Raw genomic sequence first — 20,294 nt, 5'->3', positions numbered from 1 at the left:
GTGCCTGTGATTCAGGGATGCGACGCTGCAATAAAGCAGGCGCGGTTAATGCAGCATGAATCTAGCTTTCGCTGCACTGTACGTAAGCACGCCGGCTTGTTCAGCCCGATTCTTCTGCTCCGAGGCGATACTGATGGAGCGGTTCCGGAGCCTGGCTTGGCGCAGCAGAAAGACGGCCTACCTCCAGACTAATCTGCCATCACAGCAGGCTCAGGCCTGATCTGCCACGCTGCTTTCCCCCTTTCTGTTTTCATGCTGTTAAAGGCTTATAATTTAGCAACCCGCCAGATGAAACACGCCGCGAGAAGGTGCTTTTGTTTATTTTAGGCCGCATTTAATTTTTAGAGCCCGTCTCCTTGGATGGTTTGGCCTTGAGGTGCTGTGTGGTAACACCGGATCATGACGGGGAGGGGGGGGAGGGGGAGTCATTTTGTGGGACAGCTGTCATTATTCTATCATGGCTGTGGTTTAAGTTGACCAAGGAGAGTGAGTGCTCTCAGGCGCCCCCTACAGGCTCTCTTTGTTACCTCTGTCCCCCCTCAAGCTGTGGGGGGAGTTCTCTGCAAAATGGGGATACAAACAAAGGGAAGGATGGGTGAGTTTGAAACTGAACTAGAAATAAACTAGGTGGGACAGTTTGGGGAATGGGGGAAATATGTTTTTGAATGAGTTGATAGCTTGGATGTAGCCGTGTCAGTGTTCGGCCATCCGTTTTGTGACCCAGCCACTCTCTTCTACTGCAGTGGAGCTCGAGGCTGCAGAAGGGCCTGGTCCAGAAAAATTCCTTTTACCGGTAGAGGAGATGGAGAGGAGGTGCAAAGCCATCATGGAGGAGTTCCTGCACATCACCGACTACAAAGTATGCATGCTTATGTGTTATTGAGGCATTCCAGGTTAATGCCCGTCCCAGTCTGACGTGTACCCACACACATGCAAAAGCAATGCCCGTCCCGGTCTGACGTGTACCCACACACATGCAGCAGCAATGCCCGTCCCGGTCTGACTTGTATGCATTCACGCAGCAGCAATGCCCGTCCCGGTCTGACGTGTATGCATTCACGCAGCAGCAATGCCCGTCCCGGTCTGACGTGTATGCATTCACGCAGCAGCAATGCCCGTCCCGGTCTGACGTGTATGCATTCACGCAGCAGCAATGCCCGTCCCGGTCTGACGTGTATGCATTCACGCAGCAGCAATGCCCGTCCCGGTCTGACGTGTATGCATTCACGCAGCAGCAATGCCCGTCCCGGTCTGACGTGTATGCATTCACGCAGCAGCAATGCCCGTCCCGGTCTGACGTGTATGCATTCACGCAGCAGCAATGCCCGTCCCGGTCTGACGTGTATGCATTCACACAGCAGCAATGCCCGTCCCGGTCTGACGTGTATGCATTCACGCAGCAGCAATGCCCGTCCCGGTCTGACGTGTATGCATTCACGCAGCAGCAGTGCCCGTCCCGGTCTGACGTGTATGCATTCACGCAGCAGCAGTGCCCATCCCGGTCTGACGTGTATGCATTCACGCAGCAGCAGTGCCCGTCCCGGTCTGACGTGTATGCATTCACGCAGCAGCAGTGCCCGTCCCGGTCTGACGTGTATGCATTCACGCAGCAGCAATGCCCGTCCCGGTCTGACGTGTATGCATTCACGCAGCAGCAATGCCCGTCCCGGTCTGACGTGTATGCATTCACGCAGCAGCAATGCCCGTCCCGGTCTGACGTGTATGCATTCACGCAGCAGCAATGCCCGTCCCGGTCTGACGTGTATGCATTCACGCAGCAGCAATGCCCGTCCCGGTCTGACGTGTACCCACACACATGCAGCAGCAATGCCCGTCCCGGTCTGACGTGTATGCACACGCAGCAGCAATGCCCGTCCCGGTCTGACGTGTATGCATTCACGCAGCAGCAATGCCCGTCCCGGTCTGACGTGTGTGCATTCACGCAGCAGCAATGCCCGTCCCGGTCTGACGTGTATGCATTCACGCAGCAGCAATGCCCGTCCCGGTCTGACGTGTATGCACACGCAGCAGCAATGCCCGTCCCGGTCTGACGTATATGCATTCACGCAGCAGCAATGCCCGTCCCGGTCTGACGTGTACCCACACACATGCAGCAGCAATGCCCGTCCCGGTCTGACGTGTACGCATTCACGCAGCAGCAATGCCCGTCCCGGTCTGACGTGTACCCACACACATGCAGCAGCAATGCCCGTCCCGGTCTGACGTGTACCCACACACATGCAGCAGCAATGCCCGTCCCGGTCTGACGTGTATGCATTCACGCAGCAGCAATGCCCGTCCCGGTCTGACGTGTACCCACACACACAGGAGGCAGCACAGTGTGTGGAGGAGCTCGAGCAGGAGGCCCAGCTGCACGTCTTTGTCAGGCTGGGGGTGGAGTCCACGCTGGAGCGGAGTCAGACCACCAGGGAGAACTTGGGGCTGCTGTTCTTCCAGCTGCTGCAGTCTGGGACCCTCCCCAAGGAGCAGCTCTTCAAAGGGTGCGTGAGCCTTTTGTGTCCCCGCCACCTTTAGACTTTCCATTTCAGCCACACCCGAAAAGTACCGCAAATTAACTTTTTGTACTTTTCACCTCCCGTTCTAAAATCAATGCAGGAGACATCAAAAAACATTTAATTGTGTCACGAAAAGCAATGAAAAAAGTGTGACACCCTCCCTTCCCTGTGTCCCACACATCCCCCCACCCCAGGAAGCTGAATGGAAAATGTGATGCAGGACCTGTAGAGGGTGTTACTCACGGGTTACATCAGAGCCGTACGACTGTGGGGCTGTTGGGGTGTGGGGGTGTGTATGGGTGTGTTTCTGTTCTCTTTCTGAAGTAATTATTTATGTGGTCCAGGTGCAAGAACTATTGAAACATGAAAACATGTTCAGTTTAGCCTTTATTAAATACTCTGCTGTATATTCAAGGATCATACTTGATTTTTTTGGCACTGGGGAAGGCGATGAGAGAAATGGCATGTGCGTAGCGTGCTGGTGAGGCGTCGCCCCTTAAAAGCGGCATGAAGCCACGTTTTGGCCCAGTGCCATCCAGTGTCCTTCCCAGTGGGACAGTGATCTGCTGGACCCGTACATGGTGTGTCTGGTATAAATCAGCTACTGAGATGTGCTGTCCAAAACAGCTCTTGGAGACCCCCACTCGGAGAGCCATGCCTCTTTTAAGTCCCCCCCCCTCTCTCTGTCTCTCTCTATACGCCCTCTCCTATCACGTCTGCACTCTTTTCCTACTTTCCACATTCTTTGCTTCTCCACCTTCTCTCCTGCCCTCCATCCCTCAGGTTCGGCGAGACGCTGGAGCTGGCTGACGACATGGCTATCGACATTCCCCACGTCTGGCTGTACCTGGCCCAGCTCCTGAGTCCCGTCCTACAAGACGGCGGCCTCTCTATGAGGCAGCTCTTTAGGTAAGCTCCGCCTCATGTGCCCCGCTGGGATGAGGGGGCCCGGGGCCGCTGGGCGTGTCCCCCAATCCCCACACCTGCCACAGTGGGTCAGAAACTGCAGTGGGCTGCAGTGCCACTGAACAGGGGTAGCCGGGCCTGCAGCAGGGATGATTTAAGTGGGGGATTAGGGAGATCCCCCCCCCCCCCCCCCAGAGTTTCAGCATTGAGTCCTTCTTACAGTCACATTCTTGGTATTGGTTTTGTCACAGAAACAGATTTTCAATGTGAGTTGCAGAATAACATGAAGATAATAATACTATGACACAACTTTACTCCTAAACTGGAGTATTTTTGCCAGCTAGTTAAGAAAATGGTTTTCATACTTTTGTCCTTGAATTTTTCTGACGCCATACCTTAAGTCAGCTTGCAGTGCACCACTCAAAATCTCACAACAAAAAGCACAAACAAACTTAAAAGTGAACCTTGATACCTTGATGCTGTTCTTTTTCATGCCAATTTCTGTTTATCTCACTTTTTATTTTGATACTTTGGAGTTTTTTGTTAAAAGTGATTCCACTCAGGTGAAAATGCAAAGTACAAAAGAACTCAGCTGGCTGGCTAACACATCAAATGTTAAGTATATTCTTGTTTTTCCCTGTGTCTGCAGTGAATTAAGCAAATTTCTTCTTCCTGTGGGAAGAGCAGGGATATTATTTTCTGAAATACTGCACCTACTATGCAAACAAATGGTGAGTTATTCCTCTCAGAAAGTCTTTTGGCAGATTGGGCTTGCGGCAGTTTTACTTACACCAAAATGTTCTGTGGGCAGAAGGAAAAATTTTTGGTTCAGAGAGATTACCAATCAGATTGTAGAGGTGTGTCCAAGCAACTACAGGAGGTGAGACCAACCAATCAGATGTCTTGGTCCTACCTCCTCTAGTTGCTTGTACCCACCACCTCTAGAATCTAATTGGTTATCTCTCTGAACCAATCATTTTTCCTTCTGCCCTCATAACATGTTTGTGTTGGTATAACTCCCATGAGCTTAGAGTAGTTGCATAGTTATTTCTGCTATCTGTCAGTTTTTAAGAATCAAGGCTTTTTTCATTATATAAATTCATCAACAGTGTCCACTTCATGATTAATTTAAGTTGTTTAGGAAACCGAAATATGTCAACCACCTGCTAATAAGGGATCCTTTGGCCATAATTATTGGTGTCTATCTTTAACTATTAATGATGGCTGAAAATAACTATGGCCGCTGAGTAGGACTGCAGTGAAGTACCAGGAAGTGGTACTCACCACTCTTTTGGTTGGTTGTGACTGGTTAAAGTGGCAAGCTCTGGTTTGTTCTGAAGCCAAACCTTGGGTGTGCGGGACTCTTGGGGAATCCTCTTTTGTGTCACAGAGCCATAGAAAAGTCGCGGCCTTATGGAGGGAGTCTGGGTTGAGTTGGAGTGATTTCCTGCCGGAGGGAGAGGATGTGCAGGCCTTTATCTCTAAACAGGTGAGGCAGAGCCCCAGAGGCTGCCCTGCCACCCCCAACCCCCACCTCACCTCACCTCAGGGTTGCAGCAACATACCTTTGAACAACTTGTGCTCCCACAGAAACTGGAATTCACCACTCCAGGCTTTTTGAATCTGGCCACCACCCTCTCCAAGACAGCCCTCTCCCCAGAAGAGATCAGTGAGCACCTGGAGAAGCTCCTCTTGGAGGATGGGGCAAGTGATGAGCAGATCTTTGACTGGGTTGAGGTATGGAAACCAGTGCTCTAGACAATATTGTAAACCAGTGTTTCCCAGTCCGGTTCTTGGGAACCTACAGACAGTCTATGTTTTCGGGAGTTGGGAGAGAACAAAAATGTGGACCGGCCTCAGGGACCAGATTGGAAAACACTGCTGTTAACCATTAAACTTAAAAATTTCTACTGCCTTCATTTTCTAAATCAACTTGCATCGTATATGGCACGCAGCTAGGAAATACGGAGTAATTGTTGACAGTGGTTAGTTTAATTTATAACTGTTTATAAACATTTATCAGGTACTTCAGGGTGCTGCCACGCAGATATGTCTGCAGTTTTTCATTATTATGCAGTCATTATTGACTTCCTGCATTTGTTACGACATTGTAGGCTAATATGGATGAATCTGAGATGAGTTCATCTCCTTTCCTGAGAGCATTAATGACTGCAGTGTGCAAGGCCGCTGTGAGAGGTAAGAGTGGTGCTGGTTTGGACCGGTGTGTTAGGTTGAGTATTTAAGTAATGCAGACCAGAACATTTTGGGATGCTATCAGGCCTGACACCTATCAACTCTGTTAATATCCCATATTATTGTAATTTAACTGTGAGGAAAGATTATGGTCGATTGATTGGTGCAGCCTCCATGAAATATTGCCTCAGCACAGGTCTGTGTTTACATGAGGTCACATTAATGTATGAAAGCTTTTTAATGATACAGCTCAGGAAAAAATTGAGACCACTCCATATTTATTTTTTTTTAGAAAAAAATTAGCATTTTTAAATCCTGGTTTTATCCTGGTTCTGCTGGCAGAAGGCTACACTGAGCAGCAGGTTGCTTCCAGACTCAAAATTTGTAAGAGAGCAGCACACAAGAACAAGGTGAAACAGGGGGCACTGGGAACGACCAGAAACCAGCCAGGCAGAGGGCAGAAGTGACATTCTAATGCCAGAGGTGACTGTCAACTTATCCGACAGTTTCTCATGAATCGTAGGATGACATCAAGTGACCTTCAAAGGGAATGGGGAACATTAAGTGCAGGTGTGAAGTGCACTGCTAGGACAGCTCGTATCAGGCTCCTAGAAGCAGGACTGAAGTCCCACAAAGCAAGGAAGCAGCCCTTCATTAATGAGAAACAGGGATGAGCCTGGCTGGAGGTTGCAAAAAAAAAAAAAACATCTTTTACACATTTGCATATAAATAAATTGAGAAATGAGTGAAACAAAAATAGTGCTACGGTCTCTTAATTTTTTCCAGAACTGTATAGCGCAAGTGAAGCTGAGCATGAAATGACAAACATTCACGCAAGGTTTGTAAAGGTGGGCAGATTCTAGCTAACAAGCTCTCTCTCTCTCCATACCTAGGCGAGAGCACTTCCTGTAGGGTTGATACTTCCATAATCCAGAGGAGATTGCCTGTATTACTCAAGTACCTTAACTCAGACACTGAGCGACAGCTGCAAGCACTTTATGCACTCCAGGCATTAATGGTTTCCCTCGATCAGCCTCCCAGTGAGTAGCCTTTCTCCGAGTGCCACACTGCTTAAAGCACCTACATGCAAAGATCCCTGTAGTGAAATATCTGCTACTTCAGAGGCCAGTTAGAAATTTCTGGAAACTAATTGTGTTTTCCAGTATTAGTCTTGTTGGTCACATTAACTGCTTTGTAAAATACCCCCATGTTCCCCTTCCACCCCCAGACTTGCTGCGCATGTTCTTCGACTGCTTGTATGACGAGGATGTGATCTCGGAGGACGCGTTCTACAAATGGGAGACGAGCAAGGACCCCGCAGAGCAGAGGGGCAAGGGGGTGGCCCTAAAGTCTGTCACGGCTTTCTTCACCTGGCTGAGAGAGGCCGAGGAGGAGTCTGAAGACAATTGACAAAGGGGAGGGGCCGGTTGGAGGGAGTTGCGGGGGAGCAGCCTCCCCAGCATCCCGTGCAGCACGGCCATTTATTATTATTTATTTTTTTGCTCAGAACAATATTTGCCTCGTGGAGACGAAGCGATACCAAACTGGAAAGCATAGCTCTGGATGAATATTAATATTAAACTTCTGGTACTGGATCATTCAGTTTCAGTTCCAGGGTGGTGGTCGGGGCACGTGCTGAGTATGTATATTATTAGGATTTTTTTGTTTTGTTTTAAATTTTAACTCTGTTTTGTTACTTTTTAAGAAAGGACTTAACAATGCAATTACTTTGCAAGAGTTCTCATAGGATTTGAAATGTTTAATTTATTATTTTTTTAAGAATTGCAAATACTAAAGTTTATTTAACTTTTGCAGGTGCTCTTCAGGAGAACATCAGCGATAACAGAAATAATATTAACAATTGTGAAGCGAAAATCCCCCCTGAATTCCACGTGCTTGATTGAAATACAGGGTAAAATTAACATTTATTTTTTTGGAGGATAAGGGGGAAAGCAGGGAGAAATGACAGGGACTGAGGGAGAAAGGTCAGGGATTAAAGGTTATTAAATAACCACAAGGACTGCTCCCTCTGTTTTCGCTTGCTCTGTATGAAATGTGTATATATTCCTCAAAAAAGCACATATGTGCATTCTGGAGACGCCGCAGTTGACAAAAACAGTTCAGAGAACAAGGAAGGACACGCAAAAACAATTAACGAAATAGAAGTTCAACAACACAATGGCTCCTGAACGTGAATGCTTGTCATAATACAGACTTGTAGAGCAAATTTAAAGCTTGTAAATACATTAAAGACAAAATGTTATTTAAAAAAAGAAAAATGTGGGCGTATTGGTGTTTGTGTTTCGCATGTGTGTTATTTTATAGCAGGTATTTTCTTGGTTCTAAATTTGCCACCCATGAAATTATTTTTTTGCCAACTGAAGCACAAAAAAAACGTATTACAGACCTGTGATGCTTTAACATGTATTAATTTCAGTTATGCATCTTTAGAGAGAAACTGAAATGTCTTGGACATAATCGAATAAGGCCTAAATCTTTTTTTTTTAATCCCGAGATGGTATGTTGAAGTACATGAACTTTCAGAAATAGCCTTCTGACTTTTCTGTAATTCGGTCTGTGTGTCACACATCTCATTATTTAATCAACCATCTCTAGGCCAAATCTGTAGTTCTTCAATGGCATTAGGAAGTAGCAAAATAATGAGTTTTAGTAGAGTCCATGTGGATTCTTTGCACAGGGTTTCAGGTTATTTGAATGCCACCTGTCCAGGAAGGCAGGACATCCGATATCCTACATAATGCAGATGTATAATGCATCAGTACGTGTCTCCTCCCAGATGCCCAACAAAGGAAACCGTATTCAGTACCTTTTAAAGTTTCTGATCTAATCTTCAGCTGATGAAAAATTAGTTTTAGGCTGTAGGTGGGTGTTGGATGTTACATTAGTCACTGATTCACAAGTTAGTATTTAATTGGTATTTTTGAATGAAGTAATACTGAATGTGCAAATACTTGAATTGACTGCTGCCGTTAGGACCGAGTTTTGCTGCTGTTCCAGAGGGTTACAAGGTTTAGGGAGCCGTATGTCTTCTGTATCAGACACGTTTGGCCCGTGTGCGGCCGATTTGTTTTATGAAGAAAGCTTTAATCGGTTACATGTTGGTCGTCGTAATGGGGGAATGTTTTCAAAACATTTCAAAATATGGTTAATTCGTTGGCAGGGTCATCTGCAGAATTTAAAACGCATAAAGTCATACATTTCCGAAACTAAGGTTTTTTCTACGTAATTCAGAAATTACCAATACCTTACTCTTCTGCAGTTTTCAGCGGTGTATGATCAAATCCACTGTCCCATCAAAAGCAGGTACGAACAGCAGTTGTCCCGTCCGCAAGAGCCTTACTGCCACCTGGAGGGCAAGTTTCCCAGAGGAAAGAAAAACTCCAGTAAAACGGTAGACACTTCCTAGGTCTTTGCTATGAAATGATAAGTTAGTCTTTTTAAGACTTGTGTAATGTTGTAAATGGCTGTCATTAAGATGCAAATGCTGTAGTCTAAATTTTGTGAAAGGTGTTACCTGTGTTGAGGTAAGGAACTTCCTGCGTACCACATAATTCTGTTGATGAATACAGCTGTCAAAGCATGGGTCACAGCTTTTATGTAGGACTACATGACAAAATCAGAGATTTTAAACGGTAAGGGTATTATTTCTTTTTTTTGTTTGAATAACCGTAAGTGCGCGCGGACGAACGGGCCAAGCCGCCAATCAGATGCACTGATTCACGTACTTGTGCGCCGTGCGCAAGCCAAGACAAAGAGCGCGCTCCGCACGCTGCGCAGTGACGCCACGACGTTAACGCCTCAAGGGGGGCGGTGATGGGGGGCGGGGCACGCGAGCCGATGCGATTCTAAATAAAGGCGAGAGCACCGTTTCATTACAAACGCGTTGATTAAAACGTTGCAAAGGTAAGGTAAGGAAAGGAAATGCGGATTTCCATAAAGGTGTGCATCTGTTGATGTGGGAGAAAAATAATCCGCAAGTGGCGCGTAATCGCGATGTTATAATAGTGTTTGTTTCCTTTGCTATCCAACTCCTTGCATTTAACATCGGCTCATTGCAACGCCATTACTGTGCGGTACAGGAAAATGGACAAAATGGAGAATATTCGGCTTATTCCATCGAGAGATGCGCTGTAATTGGCATCTGCATTGTTGCACGTTGCTTAAAATTTACAAAGCTGTTCAACTCGCAAACTAGATTGGCGACCAGTTAAGTCTTAGAAAGCGACACTATTGCCCGTGGTCATTGTTTCCGAAATACAAATTGATAAATATTTTATGCTTTTCTTATGCACGTTATGGGTTAGCTTGTTGCACATCTGTAACTTAAATCCCCGAATCTGGCCATATTTACGCCACTGGACTGTTTAAATAAATATATTTATTTTAACGGCTGATAAAAGAACACTGTTTTTCTTGTTAGCTCATGCATTTATTATTTAAAATGCACGTCATTCCGAAGATTCGCACGTCTCATTTGTACACAAGGTTGTCACATTTAAATAACTTAAAATTGTTTTGCTTTAATTGCACTATCTGGCAAAAGTTTCAAGTTGTGGTATATATGCATTGCAAAACAAAAAGTTACAATTAAAACCATAAGTAATGCCAAAGATTTTCTGTGGTGACATATGTAAAATATGCTGGCCAATCATGCTAGAGAACCAGTTCGGCAAATAGGATCGTTACCTTGACAGAGCCTCACCTTTTTTCATCCATTTGGTCGACAGGTTTGAGACATGCCTATTCGACGTGCAGCTGGGACTGCGCCCCAGGACACCGCCCCTAAGAACGTTCCAGAAAGAGGTAGGAATTAGGATATTCCAATACTGACTGAGGACCATCTTCTGTGGTTACCTAGTCCATCTTTAGTGGGACTTCCAATTTGCCCCCATCGCCACTACCACTGCTGGGTTAGATTGGCACAGTACTTTTAATTTAATTGGTTGCTTTTAATGGAAATTTCTGGTGCCGTGCCCTTCGTCTATGCATCTACTTAGCTAAGCCTGATGCTGGCTCAGAGGAATCTGCCTCCACGGGAGAGGAGCAGGAGGCTCCTTCTGCCGCCTCTGAGGCCGGAGGAGACGTGAAGGAGGCAGTCGACAAGACGGGCAACGGCGAGACCCCAAAGGCAGTGGAAGAGGAGAAGAAAGAGGAGGGAGAGGCAGAGGAAGCTGGTGATGGGGAGGAGAAGGGAGAAACGTGAGCCACTCGTTGCCCTTCCTTCGTCTCGTAAATGTGATAGCTACCTGTCTGTTCCACTTATTGGTTAATTGGACCCGTTGTCAGTGCATGGGAGGCAGGTAGTGAAGTACAGTGCAGCTGATGGTTGCTGTTTCAAATCCCAGGAGGAGACCTGCTGTTGTACTTTTGAGTCAGATACTTGACCTGTGCTGCTCCAGTAAATCTTTCGACATATAAATGGGTCAGTTTGAAGTTGCCTTTAATAAAAAAAGTGCTTTCGCTAAGCAGATAAATTTGATTATGTCGAAGTACTGTTCAAGCATGCCACTTGGAGGAAGAAAAATGTGCGTGTTTAATTCTGTTTTGATTGCATGAAACGGGAGTTTTTTAAGTCCTTAACAGTGGTGGATGGTGCAAAGAAATATATATTTTTAATCTGTATGATTTTTGCTACCCCTGTCTTAACATGTTTCTTTTTGGTCCATGTTGTAGAGAAAAGGATGCTGGGAAAGAGAAGGAGAAGGTCAGGAAGATAAAAAGGACCATCCCTGCCTGGGCGACTATGTCGTCCAGCCGCCGTCCCGCCACCCAGAAGGCTGTCGTGTCCCTGTACAACCAGCCAAAGGTGGATGACATCCTCATCGAAGCTATCCAGGTGTGAATATGTTCTAATCCCCCGCACAGCCCGTCTCTTCAAAGGGACGTTCCATGTTGTTATTAGATTGAAGTATGGAAATGTTTCCACACTATTGCAACAAACTGGCCCACTGTCTATTCTAAACATCAGAATTTACTTATTAATGTTTTCGATGAAATCACCGATGTGAGCGAGATGTCGGCACCAGAATGTCCACATAGTGAAGAGCAGCGTCCCACATAAAGGATGGTGGGTAGGAAATATTGATGTAGGCTATCTTGCCATGTAGCATGTTCACAATAGGGAAATGCAAGTTTTCAGCTGATTGGCATTGACTAATACAGTGGAAACGTCTTATAGTGATCACATCTGTCTGGGTGAAATTGATCACTATAAGCAGATTATCTTTCTTTGTCTCAGGCAGTTTAATTGACATTTGTGTATTTATTACATGAATATAATGTAATAAAACGGACAATGTCGCTATTTAATTTTATCGACGATTTCATAATACAGTACCGTTGTTTGAAACGCTTTTCAAATTACAGTGCTGTGCAAATTAAATTATGGAACTGTGTAATTCAAATATGCTAAAATACAGTATTGTACGTAAATATTCAGTTCAATTTATATAGCACATTTTCACAACGTTGCATTGTCTCAAAGCGCTTATTGTAGTTTCACTGCTGCATCTCGGTGGCTCATTTTTGGCTTTGATGTCCATATTTGTCATGGAGGGAAAAAATGACTTTCTATTTCCATAATGTTTTTTTGTGCATGCGGCATTAGCCTCAGGTAGCTAGCCAGCAGCAGATGGGTCACCGCAAGGCAAAGTAGGGCAATCAAAGTAAAGTGAAAAATAATATATGTATGTGTATATATATATTTATGTGTTTGTTTTTTTTCCATATGTTGTCATGTATAAAAAGATCCAAAATGAATATTGTAAACCGACAACTTCATTAGGAATGATTCCATCCCAAGCTTTTTGATCCATTTAAGTGGTTGATCACTATAATCGGTTTCCACTGTGTTGTGATTTGTTGGCTTAGTATCCCAAATGTGAATGGAAAGCAAAATGCAGGGTATGAGTGAAGCCGTTCGACATCTCTATGTCTAAAGCATCACTGTCTAGATGCAGCCAGTGGCAGATCCTGGCAAGGACAAGATGGGAAATTGCTGTCACTCTCCTCCCCATACAGTGTGGAATTTTAACATGGGATGTGTATAGGAATCCTGTTGTTGTTAAGTTGACCTGTTAAGAGTAAGGTGGATATTGGTAAACTGGGATAATTTTACTTGCTCTATCACTTTAAAAATATGATGCTAATTATAAATATTAAAGCATTTATTATTGAAAGCCAAAGATCTGAGCTTAAGTTAATACCCCACAGAGGTGTTGTTCCACCACAAATGATTCAGCTCATGAGCTGTGTGGTAATTAGCACAAGGAGAATCAGGTATGTTAAATGAGGGGAAACCAAAAAATGTGCAGGGCTCTGGCCCCCCAGGACAGGAGTTTGACACCCCTGATATAGTGTATCAAACATATGTGTCCCACTTGACCAGTGTTCGCCATATCTAGGTTTAAGAGAGATTAGTTTCACTGTGCAGGGTTAGGGTGCTTTTTCAGCCGCGTTTCTATAAACAGTAGTTTTTTTTTCCCCCACTGGGTGCATCTGTGGAACTTGGGTTCAGTAAAAACGGTGATGAGGTAGGGGCGCGAGCAGCCCCCCCTCCGTCGGCCGAGGACCTGTTGGTGTTTGCTTTGTTCATTGTTGTTTTTACCTGCCTCCCTTCACAGGCCTGTCAGGAGAAGTCGGGGGCTTCCTCCTTTGCTGTCACGAAGTACATCATGAAGAAGTATGCGTCCTTGGAGCTGGAGAAGAGGAAGTTTCTCCTGAAGAAGGCCCTGACACGCCTGGTGCAGAAAGGCGTGGTGAAGCAGGTACAGTCACTTTCTCAATCGGGAGCTCCTTCCATTCTTTCCAGTCTTGGTTTTTCAGAAATATCCATCCGTCCATCCATACTGCAGTCACTTACCTTGGACAGGCTAGTGGATAAGCCTGGAGCCATCTTTCAGACACTTGTGACCAGTAACACCATCCATTCCCGTTTTTCTTATTGACACAGTGATAGTGGTTTTATCCATGTGTTTCTTTGTTTTTCTGAGTTTTCATGGTACGCAGCGGAGATGGACTTCAGCCTGATCTCTAATCTCCTTTCTGTGAAAGTCCAGCCGATTGGACAGTTTTGCAGTGGCTTGGTCAAAAACCATAGAAGCCCATGAGAAGTGCTCGTTTTGACTGATGCCTCTCTCTGTGTCCCCCCTGCAGCTGAAGGGGAAGGGATTCTCTGGCAGCTTCAGCGTTAACAAGCAGTCAAAATCCACCAAGGTATAACCTCGTCAGACTAGCTAACTGCTCCTTGTCACGCCTGGTGAAGGGACGCCTATACGGTTGACCAGTAGACATTCCCGCAGTTAGCCAATGTACGAAACCCCCCCCACCCTCCGCCTTCATCTGTCTGCAGAAAGCTGAGCCGCTCGGCGATTCGCTTCCGCTGATCATCACCCGCCTCTGTGAACCCAAGGAAGCTTCTTACTTCCTCATCAAGAAGTACTTAGAGCAGCACTTCCCGCAGCTCAACGTCGAGCAGAGGTACCTTTGCTTCACAGGTCAATCCGGGGGCTGGACTTTCAGGATTTTTAATCCACTGTTGTTCTTAACATCATTGTGGTAGGAGTTTATCGGACATTGAATCTGTGGTTTAACGCTTACACCTATATGCCATAGTTAGGAGGTCAAATTTACTAGACTAGAGTCTTAACTTGAATTCAAAAAAGCGCAGTAGTCAGATTAATTTCCCTCTTGAGACAGACTGCTGTGGTCAAGCCTCTGAAAGCATACGGCCCATTCACTTCCAGTGCGAGGTCACGGGAATCGATGTGCGTTGATCATGGTGTTGGTGGAGACTCCCAAAGCCCTCTGTTCTTTTCCAGGCCAGACGTCTTGAAGAGTGCCCTGCAGAAAGCTGTGGAGCGAGGTCACCTGGAGCAGATCACCGGCAAGGGAGCTTCTGGCACATTCCAGGTCTTCTGCCACTTTTTCCTGGCCCATTTCAGCCGTGACATGAGCTTAGAAGTTATTTGCACTTGGCGACAGCTCCTGTATGCATGTTGGTTTCTGGCAAAGTACATTTTCTAACCTTTTCCCTCTTAAGAGAGGATAATGATTGGATGATTTTGTGGCTTTTACAGCTTATAGGAAGTGTGTATGCCTCACCGGTCTCTGCTCCGACCAGAGGGGAAAGTTCATGAGCTCTGAAATTGCCCCCCTCCCTTTCAGTTGAAGAGGGTTGGGGACAAGCCCCTTCTGAAAGGGGGCCCACTGGAAGATGCCATCGTGACAGCCATCACAGCCATGAATGAGCCCAAAACGTGCAGCATTGTGACCCTCCGCAAGTTCCTCCTGGAGACTCACAAGGACAGCAAGGTCTACAACTTGGGTAAGCTCCTTGGTTTTCGCACCGAGGCCCTGTCCAGTAGTGCCACACAGGTTGAACACATAGAGGTGAACAACTAAGAGACTGGTCTTGACATGAAGGTCAGGAAAACCTGCAACAAATTTGTTGGTTTCTGGCAAAAGTACAATTTCTAGACATCTAGAAGGCGGTTTAATTTTCCTGATGTCCTGAGAGTGTTGGTGTTGTTTGCGGTGTTGGTGTTGTTGGTGCTTTGCTTTAAGGAAAAGAAAATCCAAACCCAACGATTTGTTACCCTGTTTTTTTTTTTTTTTTTTTAACTGTTCTCTCTAATGTAAGTAGGGACCATTCAGTACTGAAGCAAGGCAAGCATGTCTGGGTGCGGTTCTCAGGTACTGCCTGCAGTATTACTCTCTTCCTGTTTCTTTCAACAGTGGGGAACCTGAAGAGGACCCTTCAGAGGTGCAAGATGATGGGCTGGATGGAGCAAATCACTGGAAATGGCCTGAATGGAAGCTACCAGCTTTGCTACCCCTACTACCCAAGGTAGGGTGTCTGCATTTTGTGTTCATTTGGACCAGCCTGTGAGTGTCCAGCTGCCTAGATACCAAAAGGAAAGAGTGTCAGGCTTGTAGGGCCAGGCGATATCATATGTATATTATGGCGCATGCGCAATAATCACCAGGGCTTCAGGTGAAAGGCGAAGCATTTGGCCGGACGGCATCTTTTCAATACTATACCGGCATTTATTTACGCCCAATATTTGGTAAGCAGATTAGTAATACTGCTAAAATATCGCAATGCATTTTGTGGCACCCAAAGCTTAGCAATCTTTATTAGATTTGGTTAGCAGAGCAAACCACATCATGCTGTTTTGGTATACTATGTGTGGTATACTATGTGTGGTATACTTTAGTGCGATTTGCACTGAAGGGTCAGTGAAGAAAGGAACGGCTCAGCAGCCACGATATCCTTTAAAAGAGGAGATCTTGCGGATAAACAAAGTAAAAACACGTCGCCGCACTTTTCGCAGTTTAAAGTCTAACACGTTTATTATAAATAAGGATATGCCGAATTTACGAACTTTTGGGCATCATAATATGCCTCGTTAATATTTTAGTCATACTATTCACCTGCTTAACAAATCGTGAGCGTAAACATCCATATAGTACCGAAAGGCTGGTTTCCGGCCAAATGTTTCGCCCGTCATATGAAACCCTGGTGATTGTTGCGCATGTACGATATAATATCGATATGATATCGCCTGGCCCTACAGGCTTGGGTATGTGGGTTTATTCCTGGGGGTCAGAAGTATTCAGACTCTGAGTACTTTATTTATCCCCAAAAGGACATTTTTGTGCTGGGGACACCTTTGTTTCTGTTCATGTCCGATATTCATTTTTTATTTCCTTGGCATGTGTAAGGGAGGGGATGGGACCGCACAGTCTTTCAGCATAAATAGATTAAAATTTCTTGCCTTAAAAGAAAAGTGTGTGTGCATCAGTAGGGGGGGGGTCCCTGGTCCAAGATTTCTGTCTATAGCAATCATTTTCCCAGAGGGCAGAATTTATCACGTGGAATCCCAGAGTTCTGGGCTGAATTTTACGTCCTGATGTAGCCTTGTGTCCAAAGTAACATAGAATCTCTCGCAGAATGATGCAGGTAGAATTGATTGATTTGCGGTTGTTGACTGAGGCCCACAAACCTATACTTGTTTGTACTGCTGGGTCTTGGGTTTCAGTAATAAAGTGCTGATGCCTTAACCTTCTAGGTCTCTTTCCTCCACAGTCCTGCTGTCCTGTTCCCAGAGAAACAGAACACTCCAGAGCCGGGAAAGCGGAAGCGTGGGAGGAAGGAGGATTCTGAGGAGGAGGAGTCTGAGGAAGACGAGTCTGAAGAGGAGTCTGAGGAAGATGAGGAGGATGAACCTCCTCCCAAGAAGAGGTGAGTCTTTAAGTTGTGGCAGCAGTAGGATCATTCCATTTTAATTCAAAAAAGCTTCCAGAAACACCTGACCAATGGTACACCTGGATATCTTGGAAGACAAAGAAAAAAATATCTGAAAAGTCCCCAAAACACTTTACACACTTTGGGCTGCACTTTATGTAGCCCTTGGGCTATTTTTATGAAATTAGCTGATTGAGTGCGATTAGTGCATAATTAGTGATGTGGGGTTTTTTTTTGGCTAAGATCAGAGCCAATGACTTCTTTACCCCTTTGAATAACAATACTTTTTTTGATGCGAGAACTTTTCCTCCTAATTAATTATCCCTCCCTCAAATGCCGTTCTTGTGGCTTATACTCTTGGGGTGCTTAACTCATGAAGCAGATGGGTCATGAAGGTACAAAAGGCACTATGTCTCAAAGGGAAGGTTATTTAAAAAAAAGTATCTAATTCACATGCCACATTTTTCATCGCAATCAAAAAATGGTGCTACAAATGCTGTATAAAGATATAAAGAGCAACGACTGTAACAGCAGTACTACAAAGATCGTAAATATTAGTAATGTACGTACGCAATACGGTAGCCGCTTTTAACAGATGCATAAAAAGAGGAGGCTCATCTGTGTCAAATGTGAGCACCATTGTGAGTGAAACCACTTATGCAGTTGTGATACCTAGTTGCAGTGTGGGGGTGGGTTTGGTCAGGTTTTCATCACGCGTGTATGTTAAAGCAGGAAGCGCATAGAAGATGCTGAAGTTGCTTAGGTGTACGCTGTGGGTGAGAGCACTACTGCCCTATAGATGTAGGTGTTATGTTATTTAGAGTCTTCCTGGTTCTTGGGTTGGTTAAGGTGTGCAGAGTCTCATCACAAATGAGTTTTCTTGAATCTGAACTCATAGCGTGTCTGGCTTGTTAGCCTTGGAAACAGAGCCTCGCTTTGGGCCAGCTGTGTTCCTCCTTAAGACAGACTGCTGTGGTCATTCTACTAAAATAGTCTTTTCACTACCAGTACAACATCACTGGAGTTTAAGGTGCATTGATGATAGTGTTTAGCATAACGGGCAACTGATCCTGAAGAGAAGTACTCATTGATGTGGACGTTAGAACGGCAGGCACAAAAGTCCAGTAAGAGGTCAGCCTAGATCTGAAAATCGGTATTGCTGGGCATCATATCTGTGATGCTGGAATATGGGTGATGAGAGGGTGGGGGCGCTGTTCAGCAGTAATTAGGTTTTGAGTGAAGAGTATGACTTCTTGAAGGTTTAAGGCCGGGGTGTCAAACTCCAGTCCTGGAGCGCCTGACCCCTGGTTATTTTTGGGTTTCCCCTCATTTATCACACCCAATTTAACTCCTTGTGCTAATTACCACACAGCCCTTGAGCTGAATCATTTGTGGGGGAACAGGGAAAGAACTAAGCTACACAGGGCTCCGGCCCCCACCCCTGGTCATTGTCTCCATGAGTCTCAGATCAGAGCTAAACACCTGTCACTGATTAACAGCGATTATTGGGTGGATAATTGGCAAATGCATTTTCTTGTGTTAAAGCCAGTTTAGACCCTCAGTATTCTGAACATTGCTCAAAAAATGTCATTTTGGAACTCAAGCTATCAGTGGCTGATCTCCAGTTCAAAGCATTACTGTAATGGAAGGTCCACACCTGAATATTGTGTGGTGAACATGATTCAGAACAAATAGAAAAGGGGTGTCAATCTGCAGTCCCGGGGGGCCAGAGCCCTGTGTAGCTCAGCTTTTTCCCTGTTCCACCACAAATGATTCATTTCAAGGGCTGTATGGTAATTAGCACAAGGAGGTGAATCAGGTGTGTTAAATGAGGGGAAACCCAAAAATGTGCAGGGCTCCGGCCCCCCAGGACTGCAGTTTGACATCCCTGAGATTTGTGGATGAGTTCATCATTTGGTGAATCACTGGAGCATTGACCTGATCTTGGGCTAAACGATTGGTCTTCCAGTCACAAAGCTTGCAGGATTCTGCCTGGCTGCAGCGCCCTCATGTGTCCAATGCCGTTCCCAGGAAACAGAAGAGGCGTCCGGCCAAGCTGCCGCGGCCCCCCACCACTAAGAAGCGCTGGCCGGCCAGTCAGGTGAAGGCGAAGGGTAAGAAGCCTCCCCCAGCAAAGAGGCCGGTGGGCCGCTCCAAGAAGCCGACCCCCCCAGCTCGGAAGCCTGCCCCCAAGGCGGCCGCCAAGGTGGCTGCCAAGGAAGCCCCGCCCACCAAGGAAGCCCCGCCCACCAAGGCCGCCGCCGCCCGGAACGCCGCCAGCAAGAGGGCAGGGTCGTCTGCCAAGCCCAAAACACCAGTCGCCAAGAAGCTTACCAGCAAGGCCCGCACGCAGCCGGCAGCGAGGAAGACGGCCGTCAAAAAGGCCCCCCCGAAATCGGCCGTCAAAGCCAAATCGGTGTCGCGGAAATCTCTCCGATCTCTGCGGTCCCGCAAATAAGCTCCGTGGGCTGATAGAGGTTCGCCGTCTCTATCAGCTGCTTATCCGTATCCGCTTCCCTACCCGTTTTCATTTTTTATTTTATTTTATTAGAGTCATATGTAAACAGTAAACAAAGTGCCCATTACAACATTGCCCCCCCCCCCCCCCCCAGCAGGATAAATGTAAAAATCTATTATAATAATAAAGATGTGCTGAGGCAGTTCTAAGCTCACGATACATAGCTATGTTTTCCCAATCCTTCCGTTCGTATATTAATATGAGATGTATACTGGTTTCCCCCTATTAATATAGCATATTTAGAAAGTGAAAGGACATAAATTATGTTAAGGTGACTGCTCTTCCAATATAGTAGTTCACAGGGAAGGCTGAAGATTTTTTTTTAAGTCATATTATTTTATTAATAAAACTTAATTTCGTTTACCCCTTACACACGAATGTGATGACTCTCATATAGTTCGTTTTGTGAAGTTTCATCTGTTGATGGAAGATGGGCGCGGTTACCTGTGTAATCTTAAATCTGGTTTCAAAATAGTGTTACAGAAGCGATGGACTGGCGTTTAGTATTGGGTTATAGTTTCTTGTGAATAGGGGCGCACAATTGTCTTTTTTTTTTCTTTTTTTTCTTTAAGTGGAAGTCCTGAAACCGCCGTTTAGGGAAAGCCTGGGTTGGAGATTTTTTTTTTAAAAAAAATTTGCATTAGTAATAAAGCTCACCGGGAAAGAAAAAAAATCAGAAGATTCAGTTTAGTAATTTTGTGTAAAATACAGAACCGCTTTAGACGGGGGGGAGATGGATGACGTTGTATGTATTAGTAACTGACTGTGATCACCACCAGTTTTTAGAAAGAGCCTTGCTCGTAGATACTTTGCATGCCCGTATTCTTCAGTTGTGATGCCCATTTATTTAGTCATTAATAAAAGTGACTATATTTGTACATTTATTCATTTA

General features: G+C 45.5%; 2 protein-coding genes and 1 long non-coding RNA gene across 3 annotated transcripts in view; 2 read left to right on the top strand and 1 right to left on the bottom strand.

Annotated features, from left to right (window-relative positions):
* The window catches only part of eif4g3a (eukaryotic translation initiation factor 4 gamma, 3a), a 47,617-nt gene extending 39,723 nt beyond the window's left edge, over window positions 1–7,894 (top strand). The window contains 9 exon segments of the mRNA XM_023827502.2: window positions 744–859; window positions 2,329–2,501; window positions 3,300–3,425; window positions 4,072–4,153; window positions 4,813–4,911; window positions 5,013–5,159; window positions 5,537–5,618; window positions 6,509–6,655; window positions 6,844–7,894. Of these exon segments, the coding sequence (XP_023683270.2) occupies window positions 744–859; window positions 2,329–2,501; window positions 3,300–3,425; window positions 4,072–4,153; window positions 4,813–4,911; window positions 5,013–5,159; window positions 5,537–5,618; window positions 6,509–6,655; window positions 6,844–7,025 (1,154 nt within the window). The 3' untranslated portion in view covers window positions 7,026–7,894.
* On the bottom strand, window positions 3,921–9,317 carry LOC111852035 (uncharacterized). Its single transcript, XR_002840152.2, has 5 exons — window positions 9,151–9,317; window positions 8,881–8,982; window positions 4,988–5,234; window positions 4,707–4,869; window positions 3,921–4,094 (listed from the first exon to the last, which is right to left on the bottom strand). It is a non-coding gene; the product is annotated as an uncharacterized lncRNA (long non-coding RNA).
* Window positions 9,318–9,395: 78 nt separating this feature from the next.
* hp1bp3 (heterochromatin protein 1, binding protein 3) lies at window positions 9,396–20,286 on the top strand. The gene is made up of 12 exons (XM_023827503.2): window positions 9,396–9,539; window positions 10,364–10,439; window positions 10,634–10,835; window positions 11,310–11,472; window positions 13,259–13,402; window positions 13,791–13,850; window positions 13,987–14,114; window positions 14,456–14,546; window positions 14,802–14,961; window positions 15,372–15,483; window positions 16,726–16,881; window positions 18,916–20,286. The coding sequence occupies exons 2-12, from the start codon at window positions 10,373–10,375 to the stop codon at window positions 19,340–19,342; spliced, it is 1,710 nt and encodes a 569-aa protein (XP_023683271.1). The 5' UTR covers window positions 9,396–9,539; window positions 10,364–10,372; the 3' UTR covers window positions 19,343–20,286.
* The last annotated feature ends 8 nt before the right edge of the window (window positions 20,287–20,294 follow it).

This window comes from Paramormyrops kingsleyae, chromosome 8 (assembly GCF_048594095.1).
Source record: "Paramormyrops kingsleyae isolate MSU_618 chromosome 8, PKINGS_0.4, whole genome shotgun sequence".
NCBI lineage: Eukaryota > Metazoa > Chordata > Actinopteri > Osteoglossiformes > Mormyridae > Paramormyrops > Paramormyrops kingsleyae.
The sequence above is the reverse complement of the archived record's forward strand: the minus strand, read 5'-3'. Positions and strand labels throughout refer to the sequence as shown.